The 22921-nt window shown below is 53.3% G+C and overlaps 8 protein-coding genes across 8 annotated transcripts; 4 read left to right on the plus strand and 4 right to left on the minus strand.

The window, feature by feature from the left end:
• Positions 1 to 642: 642 nt before the first annotated feature.
• On the plus strand, positions 643 to 2508 carry PG998_004587 (uncharacterized protein; the record flags this gene model as incomplete). Its single annotated transcript, XM_066871405.1, has 8 exons — positions 643 to 738; positions 802 to 1188; positions 1259 to 1295; positions 1366 to 1433; positions 1511 to 1893; positions 1973 to 2040; positions 2139 to 2295; positions 2394 to 2508. 8 exons carry the CDS (start codon positions 643 to 645, stop codon positions 2506 to 2508), a joined length of 1311 nt encoding a protein of 436 aa, XP_066735155.1.
• Positions 2509 to 3178: 670 nt separating this feature from the next.
• Positions 3179 to 4098, plus strand: PG998_004588 (uncharacterized protein; the record flags this gene model as incomplete). Its single annotated transcript, XM_066871406.1, has 2 exons — positions 3179 to 3707; positions 3737 to 4098. The coding sequence occupies 2 exons, from the start codon at positions 3179 to 3181 to the stop codon at positions 4096 to 4098; spliced, it is 891 nt and encodes a 296-aa protein (XP_066735156.1).
• Positions 4099 to 4970: 872 nt separating this feature from the next.
• Positions 4971 to 6479, minus strand: PG998_004589 (penicillopepsin; the record flags this gene model as incomplete). The annotated part of the gene is made up of 4 exons (XM_066871407.1): positions 4971 to 5095; positions 5160 to 5394; positions 5417 to 6111; positions 6164 to 6479. 4 exons carry the CDS (start codon positions 6477 to 6479, stop codon positions 4971 to 4973), a joined length of 1371 nt encoding a protein of 456 aa, XP_066735157.1.
• A 3732-nt stretch (positions 6480 to 10211) lies between these two features.
• Positions 10212 to 11670, plus strand: PG998_004590 (uncharacterized protein; the record flags this gene model as incomplete). The annotated part of the gene is made up of 2 exons (XM_066871408.1): positions 10212 to 10577; positions 10708 to 11670. Coding segments are annotated over 2 exons (1329 nt in total), but the record flags the coding sequence as incomplete, so codon positions are not given.
• A 1481-nt stretch (positions 11671 to 13151) lies between these two features.
• Positions 13152 to 16166, minus strand: PG998_004591 (uncharacterized protein; the record flags this gene model as incomplete). The annotated part of the gene is given in 4 exon segments (XM_066871409.1): positions 13152 to 13646; positions 13660 to 14406; positions 14435 to 15072; positions 15230 to 16166. The coding sequence occupies 4 exon segments, from the start codon at positions 16164 to 16166 to the stop codon at positions 13152 to 13154; spliced, it is 2817 nt and encodes a 938-aa protein (XP_066735159.1).
• A 602-nt stretch (positions 16167 to 16768) lies between these two features.
• PG998_004592 (uncharacterized protein) lies at positions 16769 to 17146 on the plus strand (the record flags this gene model as incomplete). The annotated part of the gene is made up of 3 exons (XM_066871410.1): positions 16769 to 16792; positions 16846 to 16941; positions 17027 to 17146. 3 exons carry the CDS (start codon positions 16769 to 16771, stop codon positions 17144 to 17146), a joined length of 240 nt encoding a protein of 79 aa, XP_066735160.1.
• Positions 17147 to 18050: 904 nt separating this feature from the next.
• On the minus strand, positions 18051 to 20945 carry PG998_004593 (uncharacterized protein; the record flags this gene model as incomplete). Its single annotated transcript, XM_066871411.1, has 2 exons — positions 18051 to 18652; positions 19607 to 20945. 2 exons carry the CDS (start codon positions 20943 to 20945, stop codon positions 18051 to 18053), a joined length of 1941 nt encoding a protein of 646 aa, XP_066735161.1.
• A 1045-nt stretch (positions 20946 to 21990) lies between these two features.
• PG998_004594 (uncharacterized protein) lies at positions 21991 to 22662 on the minus strand (the record flags this gene model as incomplete). Its single annotated transcript, XM_066871412.1, has 1 exon — positions 21991 to 22662. The coding sequence occupies one exon, from the start codon at positions 22660 to 22662 to the stop codon at positions 21991 to 21993; it is 672 nt and encodes a 223-aa protein (XP_066735162.1).
• Between the last annotated feature and the right edge of the window lie 259 nt (positions 22663 to 22921).

Below are 22921 nucleotides of genomic sequence, written 5' to 3' on the forward strand. Positions count from 1 at the left end.
GGCCCCAGAAGAAACGATGGTGTGATGATGAGACCCGTTCGCATCGTGGCTTCATTAGAGCTCCTGCAATGCAGGTGAACGGCGGCTCGTCAATTCCCTTTCCGAATGGTCGAGCCAAACCCGGCCGGAGGGAGGACACGCACTTGAGCAAAGTGATGAGTGGCGCAACTACCTTTTTCTCTCCGCCGTGGCTTGCTAAAAAGAAACTATACCAACGTCGGAACTGCGATTGGAGGCGGCCGCAAAGAGCTGAACGTGGTCTTGCCTCCCTGAGAATAGGAATGAGCTGTCATAAACTGGCGATCTCTTCCGGCGTCTATCACAAATGGGCTTTCCATACCTCCACTGTGAGGCTGGCTCTGGGGAAGCGATGATTTGATCGTGCGTTTTGAGGCTTTCGTACTGTGGGAAAGGTAGTGATCGGCAAGAGATTATTATTTGATGAAAGGGAAGCGCATTGCAACATGAACATTATAATCGGACTCATCGAATGTATGTTTGAGATTGGCCATTTTGCCAAAATATATCTTGAATATTCTATCTTTGCATAATCCTCCTAATCGCAGATCATAACTCGGTCTCATGTTGCTCCATTGCCTTTCCCCTTTAGTCAGAACACCACTTTCGATACTGCAAATCATCATGGCGCGGATCACGATAAATATCTTTAGGAGCCTATTGGCTCTTCTCTGTCTTATCCAACTTGCCCAAGGTCAACAGGCCATGCCTGTGTGTGCGGTACGTTTTAAAATCGACAGAGCTTGGGAGGTGAGCAAACCCGCTGACTTGTAATCATTACAGAGTCGATGTCTAGAGACGTACTTAAAGCAGTCAACATGTTCAGCTACGGACTTTGGCTGCATCTGTGCAGACCAGCAGCTGCAAGCAAATGTAGGGACTTGCACGCTGGGGAACTGCACACTCGTGGAAGCACTGGGTACGTCATCTATCTCTAACACGCACGAGAGGGTTCCGCGATGTCGTGTACTCACCTCGTTCACTGTAACAGCGGCGAAGAACGTAACTGCAACACTATGCAATGAGCCTGTTCGGGATAACAGCACAACCACTCCCGTGGTGACCGCCATCTCGGGCGCTTTGGCGATCATATTTGTGGTGATCCGGCTTCTAAACAACCACCTCCGCGGCTCGTTGCACATGGCCGATCTGTGTGCGGTTCTCGCATTGGTGGGCTACTTTTTCTTTTCTTCTTTTTCAAAGACGTCACTCGGTTTTGATCTAACATTTTGTATACTAGGCATCCTCCATTCCCATGGACGTCTTTGAGTTTTACAGTATGTCTTTACCCCTGAGCGATGCAACATGCGAGATATTGTTTCAAAGTCTGACAAGTACGACTTAAAGTGGTGGCCAATGGATTCGGCAAAGACATCTGGACGCTGGACCAGCCCCGCATCAACAACGTCGTAAAGGTGAGTAACCCCTAATACATAGCACCCGTCCAACTAGCCTGACTTGTTTACTGACACCGTCATTCCCCTTCTAATAGTACACCTGGATCACCGAGATCACCTACGTGCCCGCCATCGGCTTCACCAAGATCTGCCTGCTGTGCTTCTTCCTGCGCGTGTTCCCCTCGCGGCGCTTTCGCCATGCCTGCTTCGCCACTATCGCCTTCGTCGTCGCCTTCACCCTCGCCACCGTCGTCGTCACCATCTTCAGCTGCGCCCCCGTCGAGTTTTTCTATCTTGGCTGGGCCGGCGACACCAAGGGGACGTGTATCAACATCAACGCCTTCTGGTTCACCCAGGCTACCATCAATATCACCACCGACTTGTGGATCATGGCGCTGCCCATCCCCCAGATCTTCAAGCTCGATCTGGAGCGCAGGAAGAAGATTTTCTTGTGCCTTATGTTCTGTGTTGGGTTGTTGTACGTTATCCTCCAGTAACATCTGCACGTACAACTCAAGGGTACAACACCTGAATACCTGTTAACACTCGATACATAGGGTTACAATCTTCAGCATCATCCGCTTTACGGGTCTTGTCTCGTACTCCAGCACCACAAATCCAACTTGTGAGTTTTATTTATTCACATTCCCCCTTTTTTTCTACCTTCCACCTTATAGCTGTGCGAGCTTATCTGGAAACCAACACCCGCTGACACGACCCCAGACAACAACGTAGGCGCCGCGACGTGGAGCGTGCTCGAGTGCAACGTGGGCATCGTGTGCTGCTGCATGCCGTACGTGCGCTCGCTGCTGAACCGCGTGTTCCCCAACTGCTTCGGCGGCACCTTTTTCTCCTCGGGCGGTGGGAAGAAGGGGCAGAAGTACCACACAATGACGTCGACGACGGCCGACGGGGAACGCAGCAGAAGCAGCTGCAACAGGAGACGACGAATGCGACGGCGACTACTACTACTACTAGTACTTCTGAGGGACCTCTTGGAGACGAAGATGACGTGCAGAAGGTGCCAAAGGTTACAAAGAGCGTGGCGAACCCGACGGGTCCGCGCAAGGCTCGTTCGAACACCTTGAGTTGATGCCGATCGAGGAGGGGGCACTGGCTAAATACCCCGAGTGGTGAGATGACGGGACTGCTCACACAACCTTTCAGCGTTGAAACCATCGACCGGGTTTCTCGTTATCTTCGTGGAGATATTCGACGGCTTACCCGTGGTCGTGTGAGCGCTACACATATCGCGAGGGGAAACCAATTACGTTCTCTTGATGAGGATACCGGAGGCCGAATTGCGAAGGACTACCATTGTATATATACATATATATATGTATCATGGATCCGTATATCAGAAACCTTACTATATTTAAGTATCGTAATCCATTCTTTCGAGGTTCAGGTCGGTCGCCGAACGAAGGCCGTGCTTGTGATCTCGATTTACTGGCTTATCGAAGAGGTGGAGTGTGAAGACTAGTATAGTCAGATGTTCAGGTTTCAAACGTAAATCGCGATATCTAAAGCTGGTTTAGAAGCTGTCCGCAGAGTTCCGCAGCGAACATTTGCAAGGAAATAACTTACAGAAGCATTCCCCTCTAAAAGTGGGCTGTCGAGGCACCCAACTACGCTGTGCCGCCGTCAACTGTCGCCTGCAAGGCAGCAACGCCACCACGTACATCGCCTGAACAATCCTGTTCTGCACAAGTGTTTTCCATCAAGACTCCGCTGATGGCGTTGCATGATTCACACTCGCCATCATGATTAGAGCAAAACCAACAACTTGCATTTTCCTGTTCTTTGCCCTTCTCGTTGGAACATGCAGCGCATACGGATATGACCAAGACTCGCGCCCGTGTGAGGAAGACGCCTGCTTCGTCGAAATCCATTCAGATGCCCCGCGATGCTGGATGTCAGGCAACAACCAGAACATTGCCTACATGAGCCCCATGGACGGCGGCTCTCATAGGATCCCCAACGCTTGTAGGAGATCCAACATATTCGGCGGCGACGGATACCTTGTCGCCTATCCCTCGATAGACGGCGTCGTGTTGATCAAAAACCCGTCGGCCGTGGACCTTCAACATCTCCGGCTGCCGAACACGCATGATACTGAGCGGTCGCCGGATCAAGACGATGGCCTGGCCACTCGCATGGTCCAGCTTGGCGCGCACTGGTGGCCGAACTGGGATTTGTACTTCAGGCACTCCAGCAGAGTCGACGGCGGAATCTTCTACGACTATCATTTCCCCCTAACGTCGACGTCGCCTTCCCGACGACAGGCGGCGCGTGGGTAGCGAATTTCACACGAGATGCAGTACGGCACCAGTATGAGGACAAAGTCTGTCGGTCTTGGCTCCCGCACGCGCCAGATCTATGGGGTGTCAAGATGCGATACGCCTTGACCATGGACGACAAGTCCGAGATGATAAAGGATCTGGGCGGTACTTTCTACGCCTCTATCGACGAGATTCCTGGCCGCGCAAAGACTGTTGGTGAGGCTGTTGGCTTGTTTGAGCCGTTCAAGCAGCGATTGAGTAATATGGAGGATGATAGCTATAGAAATCGGTTCTGTACGATTGACGAAGGCGAGGATGAGGACAATGACAAGGGCACGGCCAATGAGAAGCCTTTCAAGCAACGATGGGGGATAGGGTCACTGTTTAATGAATTGCGTTAATTCCAGGGTCCCAATATAAGCATCGGCATGATAACTCGACACACCTGACCACTTTACTCACCATATGAGACAATATTGAGATACAGGATAGGGAAAGGTCTATGAAACACTGTACTCGCAGCACCAGCTTCGTCAATCTTGTCTTGCATTGGAAACAATGGCATCCAGGAGAACCTCTGTAACATCAAGCACAAGGAAGGCAGTAGGACAGTCCATGGTGGCGGTATATCCGGTGAAGAAGGACCCGATCAGCTTGATCAGTCTTTCCCTGCCCCAGGGGACTTCTACTCAGTTCAGCCCAGCCAGAAAGAACCATTGTTAATATCATATGCTGTTGTTACTTATTGTCGTTGATTTGTGGACTCTCTGATCTGACCCTAAGGATCCCTGACTTGAAGAGAAACGAGAGAGAAGAGTACTGTACCCGTTTGTATGTGCGATGTAAACGCCAATTGCCTTTACTGAGCCATGAATGACTTTCTTGGCATCCCAAATCCTTGAAGATCTGTTTTTTGTTTGGCAAAAGAACCGCCAAGAGATCACGGGCAACTCATCCTGAGATCAATTCTTCTGGCAGGCCCAGCATGTACAAGGGTTGGCCAATATCAATCGTGGATAGGTATGCATTAAGTCACAGGACTTTGGAAATTCAAGCTCTGGCTCAGTTTTGGTCTTTATTCGTGTGTTTGTAAGAGTTGGTATGTACAGGCGTCGTAATCCAAAAGCGCCATGCCATGCCATACCACATATGGCACCGCAACAACATCCCTCATGCTAGTAAAAAGCAAGCATTAACGTAACGGGCCCGCTGCGGCCCTCCATCTATATGCATGAAACCGAAGGGATCTTCTCAATCTCCTCCGTTCTTTCTCTTAGACGTGCTTGGCGAAGCCCAAAGTGTTGTTGCCGCCGTTGAAAGCGACGAAGTTGCTCTTGAAGAAGATGTCACCATAGATGAACATGTTGGCGGGGCTGGCCTGAACACCACCGAAGCAAGCTGTTGATAACATGTTAGTATTGTATTAAACCGACTGGTGTCAAGACGAAAATGAAAAACTTACTGGTCTGGTCGACCTTGGCAAAGTTGATGTCCTTGCCAGAGACGGTAGCCATGGTGCCGCCGACATCGAGCTGCAGATCGGGCAGCTTGGCGTTGCAGGGGAAGGTGACGCCGCCGGCCTGCTCATCGTTCTTGGCGCCCTGGACCTGGGAGTAGTAGGCCTGGACGGCCTTGGGGTCGGCGAGGATGAGGGTAGTGCCGGTGTCGGCGATGGCCTGGGCGCCGGCGGTGCCGGCCTCCGGGCGCGCCGCCGTTGACGGCGAACTTCTCGCTGGTGAACTGCCAGAAGCCCTGCGCCGTGTTGACGGGGACCCAGGTCATCTCGCCCGTGAACTTGGTGTTGTCGATGCGGCCGAACTCGTAGGCGCCCGCGGCCTGCGGGCGCAGGTCCGCCGTGAAGACGGGCTCGGCCAGCGAGGGCATGACGTTGTCGAAGAAGGTCTTCTGCTGCTGGGGCTTGACCGTGTTGAGCTTGGAGAAGGCGAGGCCCAAGAGGCCGTTGTTGTTGGTGTCCTGCACGAAGGACTTGGACACGGCCGTCGCCAACTCGATGGCCTGATTCGGCACGACGGCGCCGCCGAGGTCGACCGTGTCGGTGCCGACGTTGCCGGCGGCGCCCGAGCCGTCGCCGTAGCTGATCTGGAAGCTGGCGCCCTGCATCATCTTGAACGACTTGGACTTGGTCGGGTCGTAGATCTGGTGGCCTTGGGTCGCGGCGGCGCTGAGCTGGCTGTTGAAGACCCAGAGGTCCGAGCTGCCGGAGTCGAAGTCCAGGTTCACCGTCTGGCCGCCGATCTTGACGGGCGATAGGTACTCGACATCGTTGGCTTCGGGCGTGGCGGCGACGAGACCGGTGCCGTTGGTGGCCGCCTTGGCGGCGCCGCCGGCGGTACCGTTACCGGCCTTGGCTCCAGCGGCAGCTCCAGCTCCAGCGGCGGCACCGACTCCGGCACCTGCAGCAGCACCGGCACCGGCACCGGCAGCAGCTCCACCCCTGGCCCTTGCCCTTGCCCTTCTTGCCGCGCTTGGGCTGTCGCTTCGTGATCATCTCGGCATTGACCTTGTCGACACCCTCGAGGTACTCAACGGGAACACGGCGCTTGCTGATCATTTCGATGCTCTGGGCGTTGACGGTGTCCATCAGGCTGGCGGGGACGGGCATGCGGTATTTCCGGAGGGTCTTGAGGAGGGCTCTGGGGCCGTTCCGGCCGGTATAGTTGGGGTTGGCTACCCGCTCCACCTTGTAGACTCCACGCTTCCGGATGGGGGCCGGGGAAGCGCAAGCCAGGGCCACGAGGCCCAGCAGGAAGAGGACCTTCATGATGGACTGCATTTTTCACAACACAAACACCACTCAAGAAGATAAAAGAGCCTCTCAAGAAAAGAAAACACCACACCTGGTGGACAAGGGAAAGAAGAGAAGGGGGGATCGACAAGTCGAGAATCCAATGAAAGACCTCTCACACACGTCGCTATGGAAAAGAATATGGTACACCGAAGAGAAACTGGACCTGCCCAGATGGAGAAAAAAGAAGAAGAATGAATGGGGAACAAACAGCGAAAGGAAGGGATGGAGATGGAAGGGAAACAAAAGGGCTTTACATGATCGGATCTTGGCGACCTTTAAAGACAGAAAGCGACACCGAGACAAACCTACCTTTCAAGAAGGATTTGGTCCACTTGGAACGAGCTCAGGGGTTTCGGGAACGAGACGGGACGAAGAGGATCGAAACGCAGGACAGGCAAGTCGAGCGCAAGCCTATCCCGGTTGCTCGATTACTTGGAGGCATGATCCGCAGGACGAACAGCAGGCTGGGCTAGAGTCGAGCTGTGTGTGACACGGGCATTGATAGGCAGGCTGTACAGCCAGCACGTTACGTATGTCGTGTTGGTGCGTGGTGGTAGTGAAGGCGGCTCTGCCTGCATCCCCCAATCCCTGTGCAGCCCAAGACACGCCATGCAACAGGATAGTGGGGTGGGCACCACTAAAAGTCCCGATCGATAGGGGAGGGCCGTTTGGGTTGGTGGATTGCCGTAGGCACTGATTGGCGGGCTTGGCAGGCCAGACAAGCTTCTCTAGCTTCTGAACCCCGGACCGGTGCGCATTTGAGACATGGCCCTGGGAGAGAGGCCATGGAACCCTCCCCCGGAAACGTCCTGATGGACTGATTTACCTGCGGCTGTCTAGCTAGATGCGTGTCACGAGTCGCGAGCCAGGGCAATCCAGCCGGCCAGGGCAGCCTGTCCCGCCTCGACGACGGACGGTATCCCCCTTTGGGGACTAGCGATTGGCGACTGGCCTCGAAGGCCTGGCTGTCGGGAATGACGGCTGATGCTGCAGCGAATCATCTTCCGTGCCCTGGGTCGGTAAACACCACTTCTTGGCACCAAATGTTTGAGCTCCTCCGTGCTCCTTCTCCGTGTCTCTTACGTAGCACCAGGTGCCAGGGCTTGCGTGGGTGGAAAAAGATGGCCCGTCCGACGTGGGCATTTCTCCATCCTGCTCATCTCGCCAAGGGCAATGTTTCCACTAGACAGCCAGTCCATCGGAGAGGCGGTGCGGTACGTCCAAGAAGGGAATAAAGTATTGGCTATAGCAGCGGCAGGGCAGACCTCGGGTTCAGCGGCAATAGCAAACAAAACCATCATCGATTGCTCTCGGGGCCAATGCTGCAACCGGATGAGGCGACACAAAACCATGGCGTGGAAACGGGAAGTCCTGGCGTCTGGCGTGTTCCTGCCAGTATCAAAGCGCCTGCCTATTTGGGGTGTCAACGCTGTTTCATGAGCAGCACAAGGTCTGAACATGCCGCTGACATTGTTCCTGTGCAGATCACGCCTGTCAACTTCTTAGCTTTTAGAAATTGACTGCGAGCATTCTCAAGACGGTATTCCATCTACGTAGGACATACCAATCATCTGGTTACTAGATGAAATCGATTTGCATGCCTCACCAATTGGGAAGACAAAACATCAAGTGCAAGATGAGACTGTCCAATAATGGTATCAAACTGAACTGTGTAGCCAGCTCTCAGACGTGTGAGCGCTATGGATTTTCGACCAAGAAAGGACGCAATTGGAAGCCTCATTGCGCATGGTACTTGAAGTCGGCATCCCGGCACCATCGTCATGAATGCAATATATTTCCCCGGAAAACAAAGGCCATCTCCAGTTCATCCATAACATCGCGGATGCGCAAGCCAAGAAAGCTTGGCTTCAATTAAGCTCGCGATGGAGAGATCGCAGAGGGTCGCCAAGACGCCCGCCCATTGCTCGCATGTCGCTCTCGGATGGCTCTACCGCCAGTTTCCCATTTCCGAGCAAACCCCCAGGTGACGCGTACAGGGGCTTCCGGGGTTGCGATTGGAGGGTCGCCCGTGGTTTGCAGTTGCAGTCTCAATCGTGCTGAAACCAAACTGCTGTCATACCCCCACTGCAAAAAACATGAAACGGGCCTCGGATTCCCTGCTGCTGTTCAACAGCGGTTGGACCCGGCTCCCATCCTCGTCTTCAATGCTCAACCACCAAATTCGACACTGAGCGGCAATTATTTCTTCCTGGAAGTCCCTGCCATGGCTCATGGTGTCGAACTTATTAGTCTTTCCGCCCTGCCGACTACCGACTTCAGGATTGAACCTGGTTTCTTTGCGTGCGGCTTTCACTTGTCCTGCCTAACACGCATCGCGCCGCCACCAGCCGCCCATGGAACCCATCATCTAAACCTTCTATACCCCCAAAATATCTGCTCTGCATCTCCCGGCTACGTCTTCCGGCGGCAAGTTTATTTGCCGGGAGGTTGCGTCTGAGCATATATGGCATGTGAGTTTCTAATAATGATAAAAAGGGACTGCCAACCCTGAGTTGAATATATCGCTACCTTTCAAGTTCTGTCCACTGCCAGGGCCTGCGTGTTAGGGAGATCCCGCTCAAGATGATAAAGAAAGAGAGCGCATTTCTCTTATATTTATAAATCAGGATGGATAACTCACAGTAACGCAAGTTTTGACCCGCTGGCACTTGTTACGAAAGGCACGTTACGGTCGCAAGTGCTCACAAGTGCAATGTACATGAACGTTGCCAATCTGACCAGAGCTAATATTCGTGTCTCGAGTGAGATCATACACATTGTACCGAGTATGTCCCAGGTTCATTATGGCCGACTCAAATAGTCCACAGAGCACTTAGTATTTTACTTGACACTCGTCAATCGATGCTCATAATTGATACAGCCTGATTAATGTCCAATGCAACATGGAGGGTGTTTGGTTTCGCGGCAGGAGCACCACCTGACCGTTGCGTCGAATGGACCTTGGCTGGCAGGCATGCTGGCATACTGCATCAAGCGAACCCTGAACTGACTAGCTAGTACAGAGTATGACGAAAATGCATCTATTACTTCGATTGAATTTCGAGTATAACTAGAACTTAGCAATCGTATAGCAATGTCAACTCGAGATACAGGAAACAATTGCAAGTGGTGTTGCTCAGATTAGTGAACAATCAGATTTGATGTCACGTGAACTAAACGGAGGGGTTCTGGGAGGGGACCGTCCGTGGGCCCTGCAGTTTTGCTCACCGTTTAAACAGGGGGAATAGGAATCGTCCATTTCCCGCCATTTCCCGCCATTTCCCACCACGATTCTCCGTCCTGGCTGCCGTTATCCATCAACCCCAAGCAAAACGGACTTTTGCCAGCCTCCTCCCCATATTCGTTCTGCTCCACTCTCCTTCATACATAACATCCCGGCCCAACGGACGAGTCTAGAACGACCGATTAGCGAAGCTGGAAGGGTAGCTAGCTGACTGTCGATCACTAACTACCTTTCCTCAATCAAATCCACCCCATCCGCCACCGAGATACCTTCATTGCAGGATCGCGCGACCCAATCAGGTCCATCCCGGATTGAATCAATTTTATGACCCTCGAGCGGTAAGAAGCCGCCATCAAACCCGGTCGCCGACCGCCACACGAGCCAATGGCGGATGGAGGAGCCCAGTTCGCCGCTGCCGCTGCCACCGCCGCCGCCATGTCGGACGACGAGAACGAGAACAGCCACGCGGGCGGCGCCAGCAACAACAACAGCCCTCGTCGTCGCGGCGCAACCCCGACCGCCGGCCGCCGCGCTTCAGCTGGAACTCGGCGTTCGAGGCCACCTTCTTCCGGTCGCTGTGCGAGTCTATGCAGCTCGGATTCAAGGAGAACCACAGCTTCAAGTCGGGCGCCTGGGAACGCGCCGCCATCGCCCTGCGCGACAAGCACAGCGCCTTCCCCGAGAAGTCCCACCTGATCAACAAGGCCGACAATGCGCGTAAGAGGTTCCGCATGTGGCGTGGCCTGCGCGAGGACCCCGAGTTTCTGTACAACCCCAACTCCCGCATGGTCACGGCGAGCGAGGAGGCTTGGAAGCGGCATTTCGAGGTACGCAACGAGCTCTATCCTATCTCTGTATTTTGAAACCTTCGTCTTCCTCGACGGATGGACCTGTCAAATGCAGAGACTGGGGTTCGCTCGCAGGAACATGCGTTGCTAACGAGTTTTTCTCTCACAGAAAGAACCGCTTTCCAGAGCATTACGCGGTCGGGCTTTCGACCATGAAGAGTTTATGGAGATTCTGTTCCCCGATGTTATCGGCTCGGGCGGCGCACCTAAAAGGGTCATGAAGGGCAAACGGAAGGATACGGATGGAACCCCGATACCTGCCACGGTAGACCTGACCGGCACACCCAGCTCGGCCACCGGAGCGCCAACCATAGATCCCAGCTTATACTCGCAAACGCCGACACAAACACCGATCCAGCCGCAGCCGCCTCAAGTCTCCCAAGTGCCAGTCCCGACGCCACCTTCCATACAACCAGTCCAAAGACCCACCTCGGCCCTCCTACCTCCCCGAACATCCATCACTTCCACGAGCGCCCTCACACCCCCGGACGAGAACGTGCCGAGCACGGCCGCGATGGCAGCAGCAAATGCTAAGAAGCGTAATGCGCCTGAGCCCCTGGACCTGCCCCATCGGAGAAACGGCGCGGTCGGCCTTCGCTTCGCGGCGAACTTGTACAACAGCACGCCCTCGAATGCGACACCCACCACCACGTCCATGTTCGCGCCGCCACCCCAGACTCCCGCCAATACTGCCGCCGTGGCCGCCATTGCGACGCCCTCACTAGGCGGCGCGCGAGCCCAGCCGATCCACCCGTCGTTCAACGCCAGCGGGCTGCTCGAGGAAGGGCTGCTCGCCCTGGCCGACGCGCTTAAGGGCAGCAGCCGGGACCGCCACCCGCCCAAGTGGTCCGAACAGGCCATGGAGATCTTCTTCCGCGACTTCGCCGACGAGGACCCGGACCTGCAGCTTAAGATCGCGGAGAAGGCCCTCACGGACGAGAACAAGGCCCTCGTCTTCGCCAAGTCAACGCCCGAGCTCCGCCGGCATTGGGTCGGCCGGCTCCGGGAGGTGCACATGCGCAACCTCGGCGGCGGCTTGGGGTTGGGCCGTGTGGGCGAGGAGGCATCATAGGTCTACCATCATCCATTCATTCATTCACCACATAGGAGGTATATTTCGCCCAGAGCCTTCTCGTAGCGTTTGTTGTATTTTGCCACAGGAAAGAAAGAAAGAAAGAAGTATAGGGGTGGAAAGCACATAAGGGCCTTTTCGTAGCACGCGGATACGGCCGTCTTGCGTTTGCTTTTTATATATTACCAAGTTTCATATATCCTTCAGCGTGTGTGGGGTGGGAAGGGCAGGAAGAGCGGCTGATAGAGGGGGGACTTTCCCTAGCGAGATTGGATTGGGGCGTGCAGTTCACAGTTAAGGGAAGGGGGAGGGACATTTTTGTTTTATTTTTCGTTTCTGAATATCCCGAAAATCACATGGTTGGCTGGGCGTTGGCGGTCTGGATGATGAGTACGTGAGGTTTTCACTGTTGAAGATGAAAGTGATTTTTTTTTCTTTCTTGTTAGCACTGTGATTCTATTTTCGGAAAACGACATGTTTGTTATCTGAGCTGAAGACATGGCTTTTCTGGTTGTAGCTTTTACTGGCAAGCCTTTGCGAGCAAGCAAGCGAGCAAGCGAATTGCAGATTTCACTCCTGTAACGGAGAAGAGAAGTCGGGACACTGGCTTCTGCGTCTTTCACCTCATTTCCTTCTGGCTGGTCTGTCTTATTGCGATTGAACGGACGAGAGTGCTGTGTCTGGTGATGTCGGGTGCTCTTTTTGGGCGAACCCGTTGGGTCTCTACTCTTTGCCTACTTGGCTACACATTGGGATACCTTCACGACATGTCTGTGTAAGTGTCGGATTGCCATTATGAGAACTGACTGATATATATGGTCCAATTGATTACCTGAACACATTGAAAAAGCGCCCTGTCATCAGTCCAATTGCGAATATTGTCCCGACATCCCGCATTAGTCGGTACGAGCACTCACTCAATCCCTAACATTCACCATCCAGTGTAATAGTTTCTAGACTGTTGACTTGCACCGTCGCATTCTTTTCATGAACTGTTTTTGTCCCATCACGATGCGAGTTCGAGATGAGTATCATAACACCCCATGCCTGTCTGTCGCTCATGCATCATCACGGTTGGTGGTCGTTGGTTTTGCTTCCATTCCTATCCGTTTCATCTACTTACAGCTGTGTCGGCGCAACGGTAAATGGGGTTTAGACAAGCAATTGGTTTCCCAAACGAACATACTCTATGTCAGTTTCTACTCTTTCCTTCCGTTTGACTTTAACAACGAGACTAGAATATCCAAGGAATGGGGGGAGGACGAAAGCAGCTATGGCGGTTGACAATAGCATTGGTGCCCGCTAGCCTGCGGTCTAGCGAAGATCATCGGTTGCATATATGTAGGTGCAATTGCCAAACTCAACCTCATTCACCCTTAGGGAGTTTATTAGTCATCGGACATGATAAAGCTTTCAATGTATCTCGTTCTACTTTATTTGACCTAGTGGCAATATATCTACCATCCCCCAGCCCTGCCGCCCTAAATCTTCAACCCCTCCATCGTATCCTCCAGCGTCTTCCACCCCTCACTGCCCTCCCAATTCTCCCTCCCCTTGCTCATGACACTGCGCACCGCGCTCCGCGCCTTGCCGCGCCACTTATCCCCTATGCTCTCCACCCGGCCGCCCCAGTTCTCGTAGGCGGCCACGAGCTCGCCCGTGCGGCTGACGACCGTATCCCAAGCCTCGACGTCGTTGAGCCAGTCGTTTCGGGCTTTGGCGCCGTCCGCCCCCGTCGACGCCGACAGCGCGCTGCCCGACCCGGCGCCCGCCGTCGCCGCGCGCCAGGCCTTCTCGGCCGCGTCCAGGGCGCCCGCGTAGTCCCGGCGCCAGGCCCGCAGGCGCGAGATCAGCGACCACGCCTCCGAGTCGGCCGTGATGAGCGGCACGATGTCGTCCTCGAAGAGCGAGATGACCTTGCTCTGGATCGTGGCCCGCGGTGCGACGTAGACTTCGGCACTCTCCCCGGTCGCGGGCTCTTTTGCTTACCTCGCGGACCAGCAGGCTCAGGATCTTGTGGTCCAGGGCGTCCTCGGTCTTCCGGATTTGGAGCACGCTGCGGGTTCCCAGTACGACATCATCTAGAGCCGGCGATGGCTTCAGGCTGGCTGCCAGGGTCACGACGTTGTCCCAAATGCGCCAGTTGGAGTGGGCCGTAGTAGCGCCACGCTTGAAAGCCGCCAAAGAATCCAGGAGTAAGTTGCGAGCCGTTTTGTTCAGGTCAGCGGCTCGGGATGTGGCCGGGAACCGGTTTTCCAGGTCTTTCACTTGCTCCTCTGAAGGCTCTTCATCTTCACTAGGCTTCTTCTCAGACCTTATAATCTGGCTTTCTGCAACCACCTCGCGGTACCAGCTGAGCAGTGCACCACCCAAGTTGCTCCAAGTTCGAGCATCCTCGCCGCCTTCTTCACCGTTGCTAGTATAGATAGCCCTTTGGAAGGCTTCCGCGGCGTCCGGGAAGTGGGCAAGACGAAGCTCAATATCTCCCAATCGGCTCCAGAGTTCGGGACTCAGTCTGTTAACACCCACAGCAAGACGGTAGGACTCCAATGCCGCTTCCCAATTCTGCTTTCGTAGCCACAACTCGCCCAAAGACTTCTGAGCTCTCGCGAATCTGCGGTTTGATATCTCCCAGGCGCGTTGATAATGAGCTGGTTCCTCTTCAAGGTCTCCTAAGATGCAGAATAATCTCGGTGCGTTTGGAGGAGGCGGATCGCGCTCTTCGCCGTAAAAAGTCTTTTAGGTTTAGGTCGTCAGTGTTCACATTTTCTGTATCTTCGGCTTGGGCCGACGCTTTGGTCTCTCCAGTCCTGTGGTACAATCTCCATCGTACCAAAGCCCTCGCTTTTGCTACTCCGCCATCGCCACGACCGCTTCCGTCATCATGAGCCTCGCTGCTAGCCAAACACAGAGCGACTTCGGGCCACATGCGCAAGCGCTTGAAAATCTCCAAGGCTGAGATCAGTGATCCTACAGAGGCCCAGGCATAACCAAGCTCCGACTCCAGATGCCACCTCGGCGGCGATGACAGTGCGTTCACATATCTGAGTCGCTCATGGGCAGGTGCTGATTCGGTAGCTTTTGCTGCTGGTAGGAAGGAGGTCGGTTTGCTTTGGTTGGACTTGACGGGCGCTTGTTCATTCGGCTGTGAGACCTCAATAGACGGCACTGATGAATCCTCGTGAGACTCTCCATTGGTAGCCGATGTATGAGGGGGTGCAGTGCTGGCATCTGTGTCGATGATAACTTGATCAACGACCGCCTGCATTTGCAAGACACCACGCTCAAGTGTCCTGCTGCGGTTCAGCTCAATTCTGGACCGCACGAGCAGAGCTTGGGTGTAGATTTGCCAATTGGTAGACTTATCTCCAATCACACGCTCGGCGAATGGTAGAATTTCCTCTGCGGTCAGGGAGTCGGAGGGGGGAAAATGTATCCTTCAACATGGCTTCCGTGAGAAGGATGATTTTGTCTTCGGGTTTCAATTGGGGTTGGTCATCGGGTGCAATCCCTTGCAGAGATTCAGGCAGCTGAGATGAGGTAACATCCTCAATAGTACTGTCCTTGAATGAGATCTTCTCCAGTAGAGTATCATCGTTGAGAGCCAGGGCTTGTGGCGCTGTTGCCCCTGACGAGGTCTCTTCGTTTGTCGAGTTGTCATCTGCACTTTTGGCCAGGACGACAAGCTGACTGGTGCTTTTCTCTTGCCACTTTGTCCTTTTTCCGAGGGCGCCAGAAAGAGCGTAGGTGAAGGCGCTTTTTTGTGTAGCGAGCTGTAATGCGTCTTTGGCCTTGGCATCATTTCCAAGCATAACATGGGCGTTGGATTTCTCAAGTAGAAACTGCGTCTTGGTGTCGTTGCTCTTCTCAGACGACGCTAGCACTATGGTCTCGGCATCTTCAAGACTCTTTTCAACAAGTTCCTGCAGAGTCGCCACATCGGTGAATCGTCCAGTTTTGGTAAACAACGATCCGGGACCCAGAGACGGTTGAGAAAGTAGCTTGTAGTGCCATAGATGAATGCGGAAACGAGTCCAGGCCTGATCGCTGCTGAGCGGGACAACGTCGCCCGATGTCAGTACCCATTTCGCGAAACAGAACAGTTCGATATGGGGTATGTATGCGTAGACCGAGACACCATCAATGTCCAAGCTTCTCAGGCAAATCTGTCTCAAGGCCTCAATTGGAGATTTTGTTGTTGCTGCGGCCCCTTGGGTTGTTGTTTGGTTGAAGGCATTGACGAATAGCGAGTCGCATTCTTCGGACTGAAGAACGGGGCCGGTCACATTGGCTTGTAAGAAGGCGTTCAGCGCGGATGAACCAATCTGAACTGCCTCCTGTAATGCGTCTGCGGAACTAGACTGCGGCTCTTGTGTCTTGGATTCAGATGAGGCCACGTGCTTTACGAAGCGCCCAACCAAAGATTTTGCGACATCTGAACGGAAGGCCGAGAGATAGGGCACATCTTCACCAACCGAGTTAGTCGAAGACTGCATGGCGGCGCACTTTGGTTATGAGTGGCACACCACCAGACCCGGGACGGAAAGACGGAGGTTGAGGTTTGACGATGGAGGGGCAGTCCTGGGGAGTTTGGCCAAAGGGAGAGCAAAGCTGGTTTAACTTTCGGGCCTCGATCCTATGATGTTGGGATACGGAAGGCTGTTGGTATCCCCTTTTCCAAAGCCAGACAGAAAAAATAAAGCCGGTACCTAAGGACAGTATTCACATAAAAATTCCATCGACTCTCTGAAATTAGTCAGAGTGAGTCAGGCTTCAGCGCTCTAGATGCCTCGATGCAACAACATTTGTCGCCGCAGTTGCAGCTTTTGGTGGGGGAGGGGGAGGGGCAACGGATTGATAGCGATAGCGATAAGAGTCATTAGCACGTGCAGAAAATCTTTGATAAGCGCGTTTGGGTTGGGCGGCTCGCCTCGTATGTTGCCCATTAAAAGAATTTCCCCTCCATCCCGTAGCGACGCTTTTTTACTTCCATTTCTTCGATCCAGTGCCAAACTCAAGAGAGCAGGTTACCCCTAAACGTAAAAATCTCAAAAAGAAGCCATCGCACGCATTCCGTTGACCGCCATCCACCGTCATCATGCCTATCAGCAAGAAAGCTAGAGTGAGTGAAAATGCATCCCCAGGTGCCCCTCGGAGCTAACCGCTGTTCAACAGGTGCAACGCGAGCACAAGGCCGCCGAGAAGGCTGGCACTCGTGCGCCCGTCAAGGCCAACGGCCTGCCCGTCAAGCCCCCCAAGCCCACATCCATCGTGAGCTTGATTCCCCGTCCAACTTTACTGATTTTGGCATGTTCATGACCGCTGATCCTTATTGCCCCACCTCCCCTGTTATCAGTGCCAGAACTGCCGCAAGGAGATCGTGAACACCAACAAGCTGCAGCTGGAGGTGCACGCTCAGACTCACGACGCCAAGAACTGGCCCAAGGAGAAGTGCTGGCCCAACGACTTCCAGTAGATTGAGAGTGTGTGAGAGAGAGATACCCCGTTTTGGTTTTTGGTGCTCCTCGTTGTTGAGGATTCGGGCGTTGGACGCTAGTGGCACCGGACAGCCGGGCGGGACAGCAAGGGGTGCACTTCTGTCCTCGTCCTTGAGAAGGTCGCTCGCAAAGGCTTTAGATCAAATTGCACTACATGATAATGATTTTCTGACCTAAGTTTGGTTTCCTAACTTTGTTGCCGTGAGCGCTGGTTGGGTCGTATTGAAACTCCTCGTTGCTGCCTACCATTTGAATCCCGATCCATATTTATAAGGTATTGTTTCTATTGGGCTCATACCTGGATATTGAGCCGAAGAGCCAAAAAGAAATAAAAAAATAAAAAATAAGAACAAGAAAAAAAAAATATTAAAAAGGTTTTTTTGAATCCCGATCACTCGCAACTGCATCTCGTTTTTCAACTGCGTGAGAACCCAAAAACCCGCTTTCTTCTCTTGGACCTACAAATATTGAATCGGAGCATTCCTTGGTACTCTCAGTCGCCGCCACTCAATCGATATTCCCAGATCAACTGGCCGTCACACCCAATGTATTAGATTGGCTCTTGCGGACTAAGGTAAATATTCATCAATCGCTGGTAAACTAAAAAATTGTTGTAGGAAAACCCATCTCAATGTACACGCTCGAATAACATTGCATGTAATGGTACATCTTCCCCGGATAGCCAACGCTCCCAGGGTCTCGGTCTGGCAGAGCGTTTTCCTATGGCAGACTCCTTGTGGACAACCTGGCTGAAGCTGCAAAACCCCATTCACGCTTTGGTATAATAACGTAGGGCTGATAAGCAACACGTGCTCAAAATAGGGGTGACCGCAAGTGAATTGCCTGGGAAATCTCGGCTTAGGAGAAGCCGAACAACATCGATCAGATCACCGGAAAGTTGACACATCGGAGGTACCAACTGAGCCGACTCACCGGCTCCATTCGGTACCACGGCTTTTCATTTCCAAAGAGCCGGTATCCATACGACTTCAGGTGCGGAAACAATTCGAGCAAGCGCTTTGGATCCATTGGCTTGAAGATTTCCGCCATGCCGTGCACTCGAATCCGGACAGGAAACCACTGTCCGGTGATGACCTCCCGAACGAGGCTGGCGTTGTACGAGCCGATGCGCTGCGCGAAAAAGGCTGGGAAGTTGTATGGAATTGGGGGCCGCATGTCCATGTCCATGGAGTAACACTCAACCAAACCAAAGCGGTTATGCGCGTAAAGAAACCCGCTTCCTTCCCACTTGGTCTGCCGGTTCAGCCGGAGTATTGCAGGCTCAAGAGTCGAGGGTGGCGGCGTGATACGATTCCAAGCCAATTCCATAGGCACATCAAATGAGGCGCTCGGCTCATTAGAAGGTGCGCTTTCCTGTTCGCTTTCCTGTTCGCTTTCCTGCTCGCCTTCTTTTTGGGCTTCTTGTTCGCCTTCTTGTTCGCCTTCTTGTTCCCCACGTGCCCGAAAGAGGTGAATAGGGCCGTCTGTATGCACGAGAAGGTATTCGTAGATCATGTTGCGGATTTCAGGAGGAAAGCGCAAGAAGTCTATCTTGAATTGGTCCGGGACACTCCGATCAGGTTTACGTGTTGACCTGATAGAATCTTTTCGATATGGGCGGATCACCATAGTATGGTGCTCGTTACCGCGCAATTCTCCTCAGGTAGTTAGGTGGGGGAGCCTTGTCTGCCTTCGTGTTGAGGATGTGACCGTGGAGAACTATAGATCGAGAGAACAAGACTTATCGTCGGACACTTTGCCGGTGGTGGTGGTAGTGTGAGTTGCGAAGTCTGACATACATCTAGGTGTTTGGTGTATGAGTTGCAAAGTCTGATGTATATTGAGGTAATTGGTGCATGGTTTGTTCTTGTCAAAAGACTCTGTTTTGAGGGTTAAAGAAAATCGTGAGAAGAGCCTCTTATACGCTTCGCTCTGTGTTGTTCTGTAATCGGAAAAACGGGAAGAAGGTTTTCGTATTCTCCATCACATGAACAATCGCGCAGAAGCTACTATCACTGGTTTTCCTGTATCAACCGAAATAAATTTAAGTTTTCAAAAGGTTTGCTAACGCCTTTGTTATCTCCGAACATATAATGGTGCACGTAAGTATATCAGAGACGTGGAGAACCGCATCTTACAGAGCCAAGAGCAAGGAGTTGAAGTGAGGCACCAACTCCATCAACGGATCAGGAACATCCTTTCCAGAAGTCCTGGCTCCTTCAGAATTGAGCCGTCCATGCAACCGTCAAGAAAACATTCCCCCACAAATAAAAACCCATTGTCCCCTGCTCCATCTCGCAAGAGAACAGGCACGCTACATCCATACAAGACACAGATCAGATCCCCCTTCATTGCCTTCTGCGGGACCATGCCGATACGTCCATCGCGGCTGACCATCAAACGCAGCGACATTCTGATCACAGTGTCGTAGAACCTACCGAAAAATGTATCATCGAAATATTCGTCTTGATTCGGAGCGGGGCCTGCAGAGTCATAAGATGTGTCTGCCCGTAGACCTTCGCGTAGGATGTCTTCGAAGGTATTCCCGTAGATTTGTAGAGCCTTGGCACCATGATACCATTCCTGTAGCTCCGTTGGTATGCTCTGGGATTGTGGTTCTGGTGTCTTGATCATCGGCGCACACAGAGCTGCAAAATCTCTGAAGAACTCATCGCCAGGGGCAGGGGAGCGTAGGAACCGATCACGCCGGCCCAGTACCAAGCTATTGCAGACATGCCTCAGAACTCCAATTGCTGATTGGCGGCATTCCGGGTTAAGATAGTGCTCCGACTGTTGCTCGATTGTCGAGTTCCGTGACGATGAGCTTTGGACTATTCCGGAATCTTTGAACCCGGCCAATCCGTCAACCTCGCCAACAACGACGCCTTGAGCAAGGAGTGACGAGCCTTTGAACTCATAGATAGCGTCCCTGTTCCCAGACGCCGTATAACGGACAGACGCTTCATCTTCACGATACCTCGCCGGCCGCATATTCCCGACGTGGACGGAGGCGCTCTGACTGGCCATGACCGGCATCGACAGGAACGCATCCTGCCTATGCCAGTCAGGTACCCACGATGGAGATGGCCTCTGGTTTGCAGGATCAGGTGGCGGCGCGCTGTGTACGGTGGCAAAACACATGATGTCGAGGGACTTGTGGCGCTCAATAAAAGCCTGTGCGAACCGTAGATAGACCTCCTGGACGCTGAGGGAGTAATCGACGTCCAGGTGATCCCCGTCCGTGGCCAACGCTCGAAGACCATACAGTCGGTCGCGATCGTTGGTTGCATCCATGCAGGAAAAGTAGGCGACGAGCGGTACAAGTGGTAGGCTCAGACCGGCCTTTCTCCCTTTCCCTCTCTTCGCAGCCTCTACATACAAATCCCAAACCCTCTTGCGGTTGAATGCGCAACGGAAGGCTCGAGTCTCCTTGATGCCAACCGACGTGCACCGGTCCGCTGCGCTAAGACTGCGGAACACAGCCATCCGGCTAACGTCGCGATTGCCACAACAGAACGAGAGAGTTGGTGGAATGACAAATTCCTGTATGGTCCAGATCCTGGACCACCACCGTCGAGAGAGAAAACTTGTAAGTGCCGTCCAGTGCGGACAGTATTGATCATCTTGTAGCCTAGAGCGAATCTCGTCGACAGTGTACTTCTCTTGTCGCATTGTTTGGTCGAGAATCTCAATAAAGTCAATCGCAAGGTCGCTATCATCGGATTCCGCCCCAAGCCAGACGACGACCTGGTCAGCTTGGGTATATATGTACCGCATGAGCTGTACCTGTTGGGACCTCTCCTCCAGATTGGCCTGATCGATACATATTGAGTCAATCCACCACCAAGTCTGATTCAGAATCTTTCCTTTGGAAACCAAAGCCTCAACGAAGGGTCTCAAAGTGTCGAGGGCGGGAAGCAAACCCTCCTCTATATGGATAGCCCATTCCTTGGTAGATTCAGACTTCTCGGACGCCCACGTGTAGGAGAGCGCCTGGAACGATGGAAGCGGTCCCGCCACTGGAAAGGTATTGAGAATAGCACATGTTCTATGCTGTTCATGGTGAGTGAATCTCACCAGCCGAATCTGGTCTTGCCGTATCGGGCAATGTGAGTAAGGATTGCTAAAAGCCATGAAGGGGGCGACACACAAGTAAATATGGGACCTAAGAAGCCGTGCCAAAATGTGGAATATATATTGTGAATTCAAGACTGAGAAGAGAAATGTTGATGGGGCTACGACGGGCTGAAGCTGAATGTATTGAAAGAGGGGGTGGCTGCCTAGCAATCACATATGCATCTAGCCAGCTGACCAGCGCCTTTTGGCCAATAGATGTTGACTAATAGATATAGCCGTCTCACTTCCGCATTCATGCATATTGAAACAAGGATATAAGAGTCCTAGGTAACGGATACATGCCCATCGCAGGGCTGTTCTACTTCACCGCACTGCAGGTCTTGCTGCACCTCAACACCAAACTGACGTCGCAGGAAGCACCTATCTGTACATAAGCCATCTTGGGATAGTATACCCCCGTAATTCCTCATCGACCGCCGGCGATTTCCTGTAATCAAAATTTACACAGGCTTTAGTCGAACGTTCTGATCGGTGACGGAACAGGAATTCCCTTGAGTTTTATCGGCCCAGGGGCTCGAGCTATTTCACACAGCGTATACTCCTTTAGTATTAGGAATGGCATTTCTAAGACCGGTCCAAGCTAGATATACTGCTGTTTTCGGATGCTTTCAATGTTCAATACTGTCATCATCCCTTGTTATTCACCATCCTACCTAGCCCCCCTTTCCCTAACATCTGCCTCCTCCTAGGCATCCGTACAAGAAACATGGTACACGCTAATTCCCTTCAACCCGTCCAACCCGCGGATCATCCCGATGCTCTCGCGAAACGTGTCCGTGTCGCGGTACTGCATGTGCGCCTCGACGCTCTTCCAGCCGATCGCGACCACCAGTACGCGCACCTTCTCGTCCTTCGCCTCCCGCTCCTCGGCCACCCAGCCAACCGCCGGCGTGCCGACCAAGAGATCCGTACCGCCCTCGCCGGCCGCTTTCTGCGCAATCGCGAAGAACTCCCCGATGGTCTTTAAAGTGGCCTGCTCCCTCTGCAGATCGTAGTCCACCGGGAAGTTCAGATGCAGCACCTCGACGGCGGGGGCGACGTCCAGGACGCCCGCGGCGGGCGGGTCAAAGGCGACGTGGTACGGCGTCAGCGGGGCCTCGGCGGTGTGGAAGGGCGCGAGGGAGGCGTAAAAGGGGTCGTAGACGAGGGTGTTGGCGCAGAAGGCCTCGTGCGCGCTGATGGAGTCCCAGTCGATGAAGAAGGTCAGCTTGGCCGCGTCCTCGTGGTGGCGCGAGTAGCGGGCGGCGCGGCACCCGGACTGCTGCTTCAGGGTCTTGCAGACGGCGGGGAAGGCCGTGGTGAGGTCCGCCGAAGGCGGAAGGGCGAATTCGACGAGCTCTGTAACGGGGGCGGCCATGATGGGTTTGTGTGATGATGATGATTATGAGAGGAGATGCAGAGGAGAGGAGATGCAGAGGAGAGGAGATGAGGCTGAGAGGGGTGAGGTGGGGGTTTCATGGAGAGATCGCCATATCTTATTAAGCCGGTGCGGGGCTCGGAGGCAGCGGTTAGACAAGCAATACTATATTCCAACGTCAATCTTAATAATTACTCTATTAGATCTCCACTACAATTCCTATACAAGCAGTCGTCTGCTCACGGATATATCTAGGCCG

The sequence above is a fragment of the Apiospora kogelbergensis genome (genome assembly GCF_038363985.1).
Source record: "Apiospora kogelbergensis strain CBS 113332 chromosome Unknown utg000002l_segment0_segment0, whole genome shotgun sequence".
NCBI lineage: Eukaryota > Fungi > Ascomycota > Sordariomycetes > Amphisphaeriales > Apiosporaceae > Apiospora > Apiospora kogelbergensis.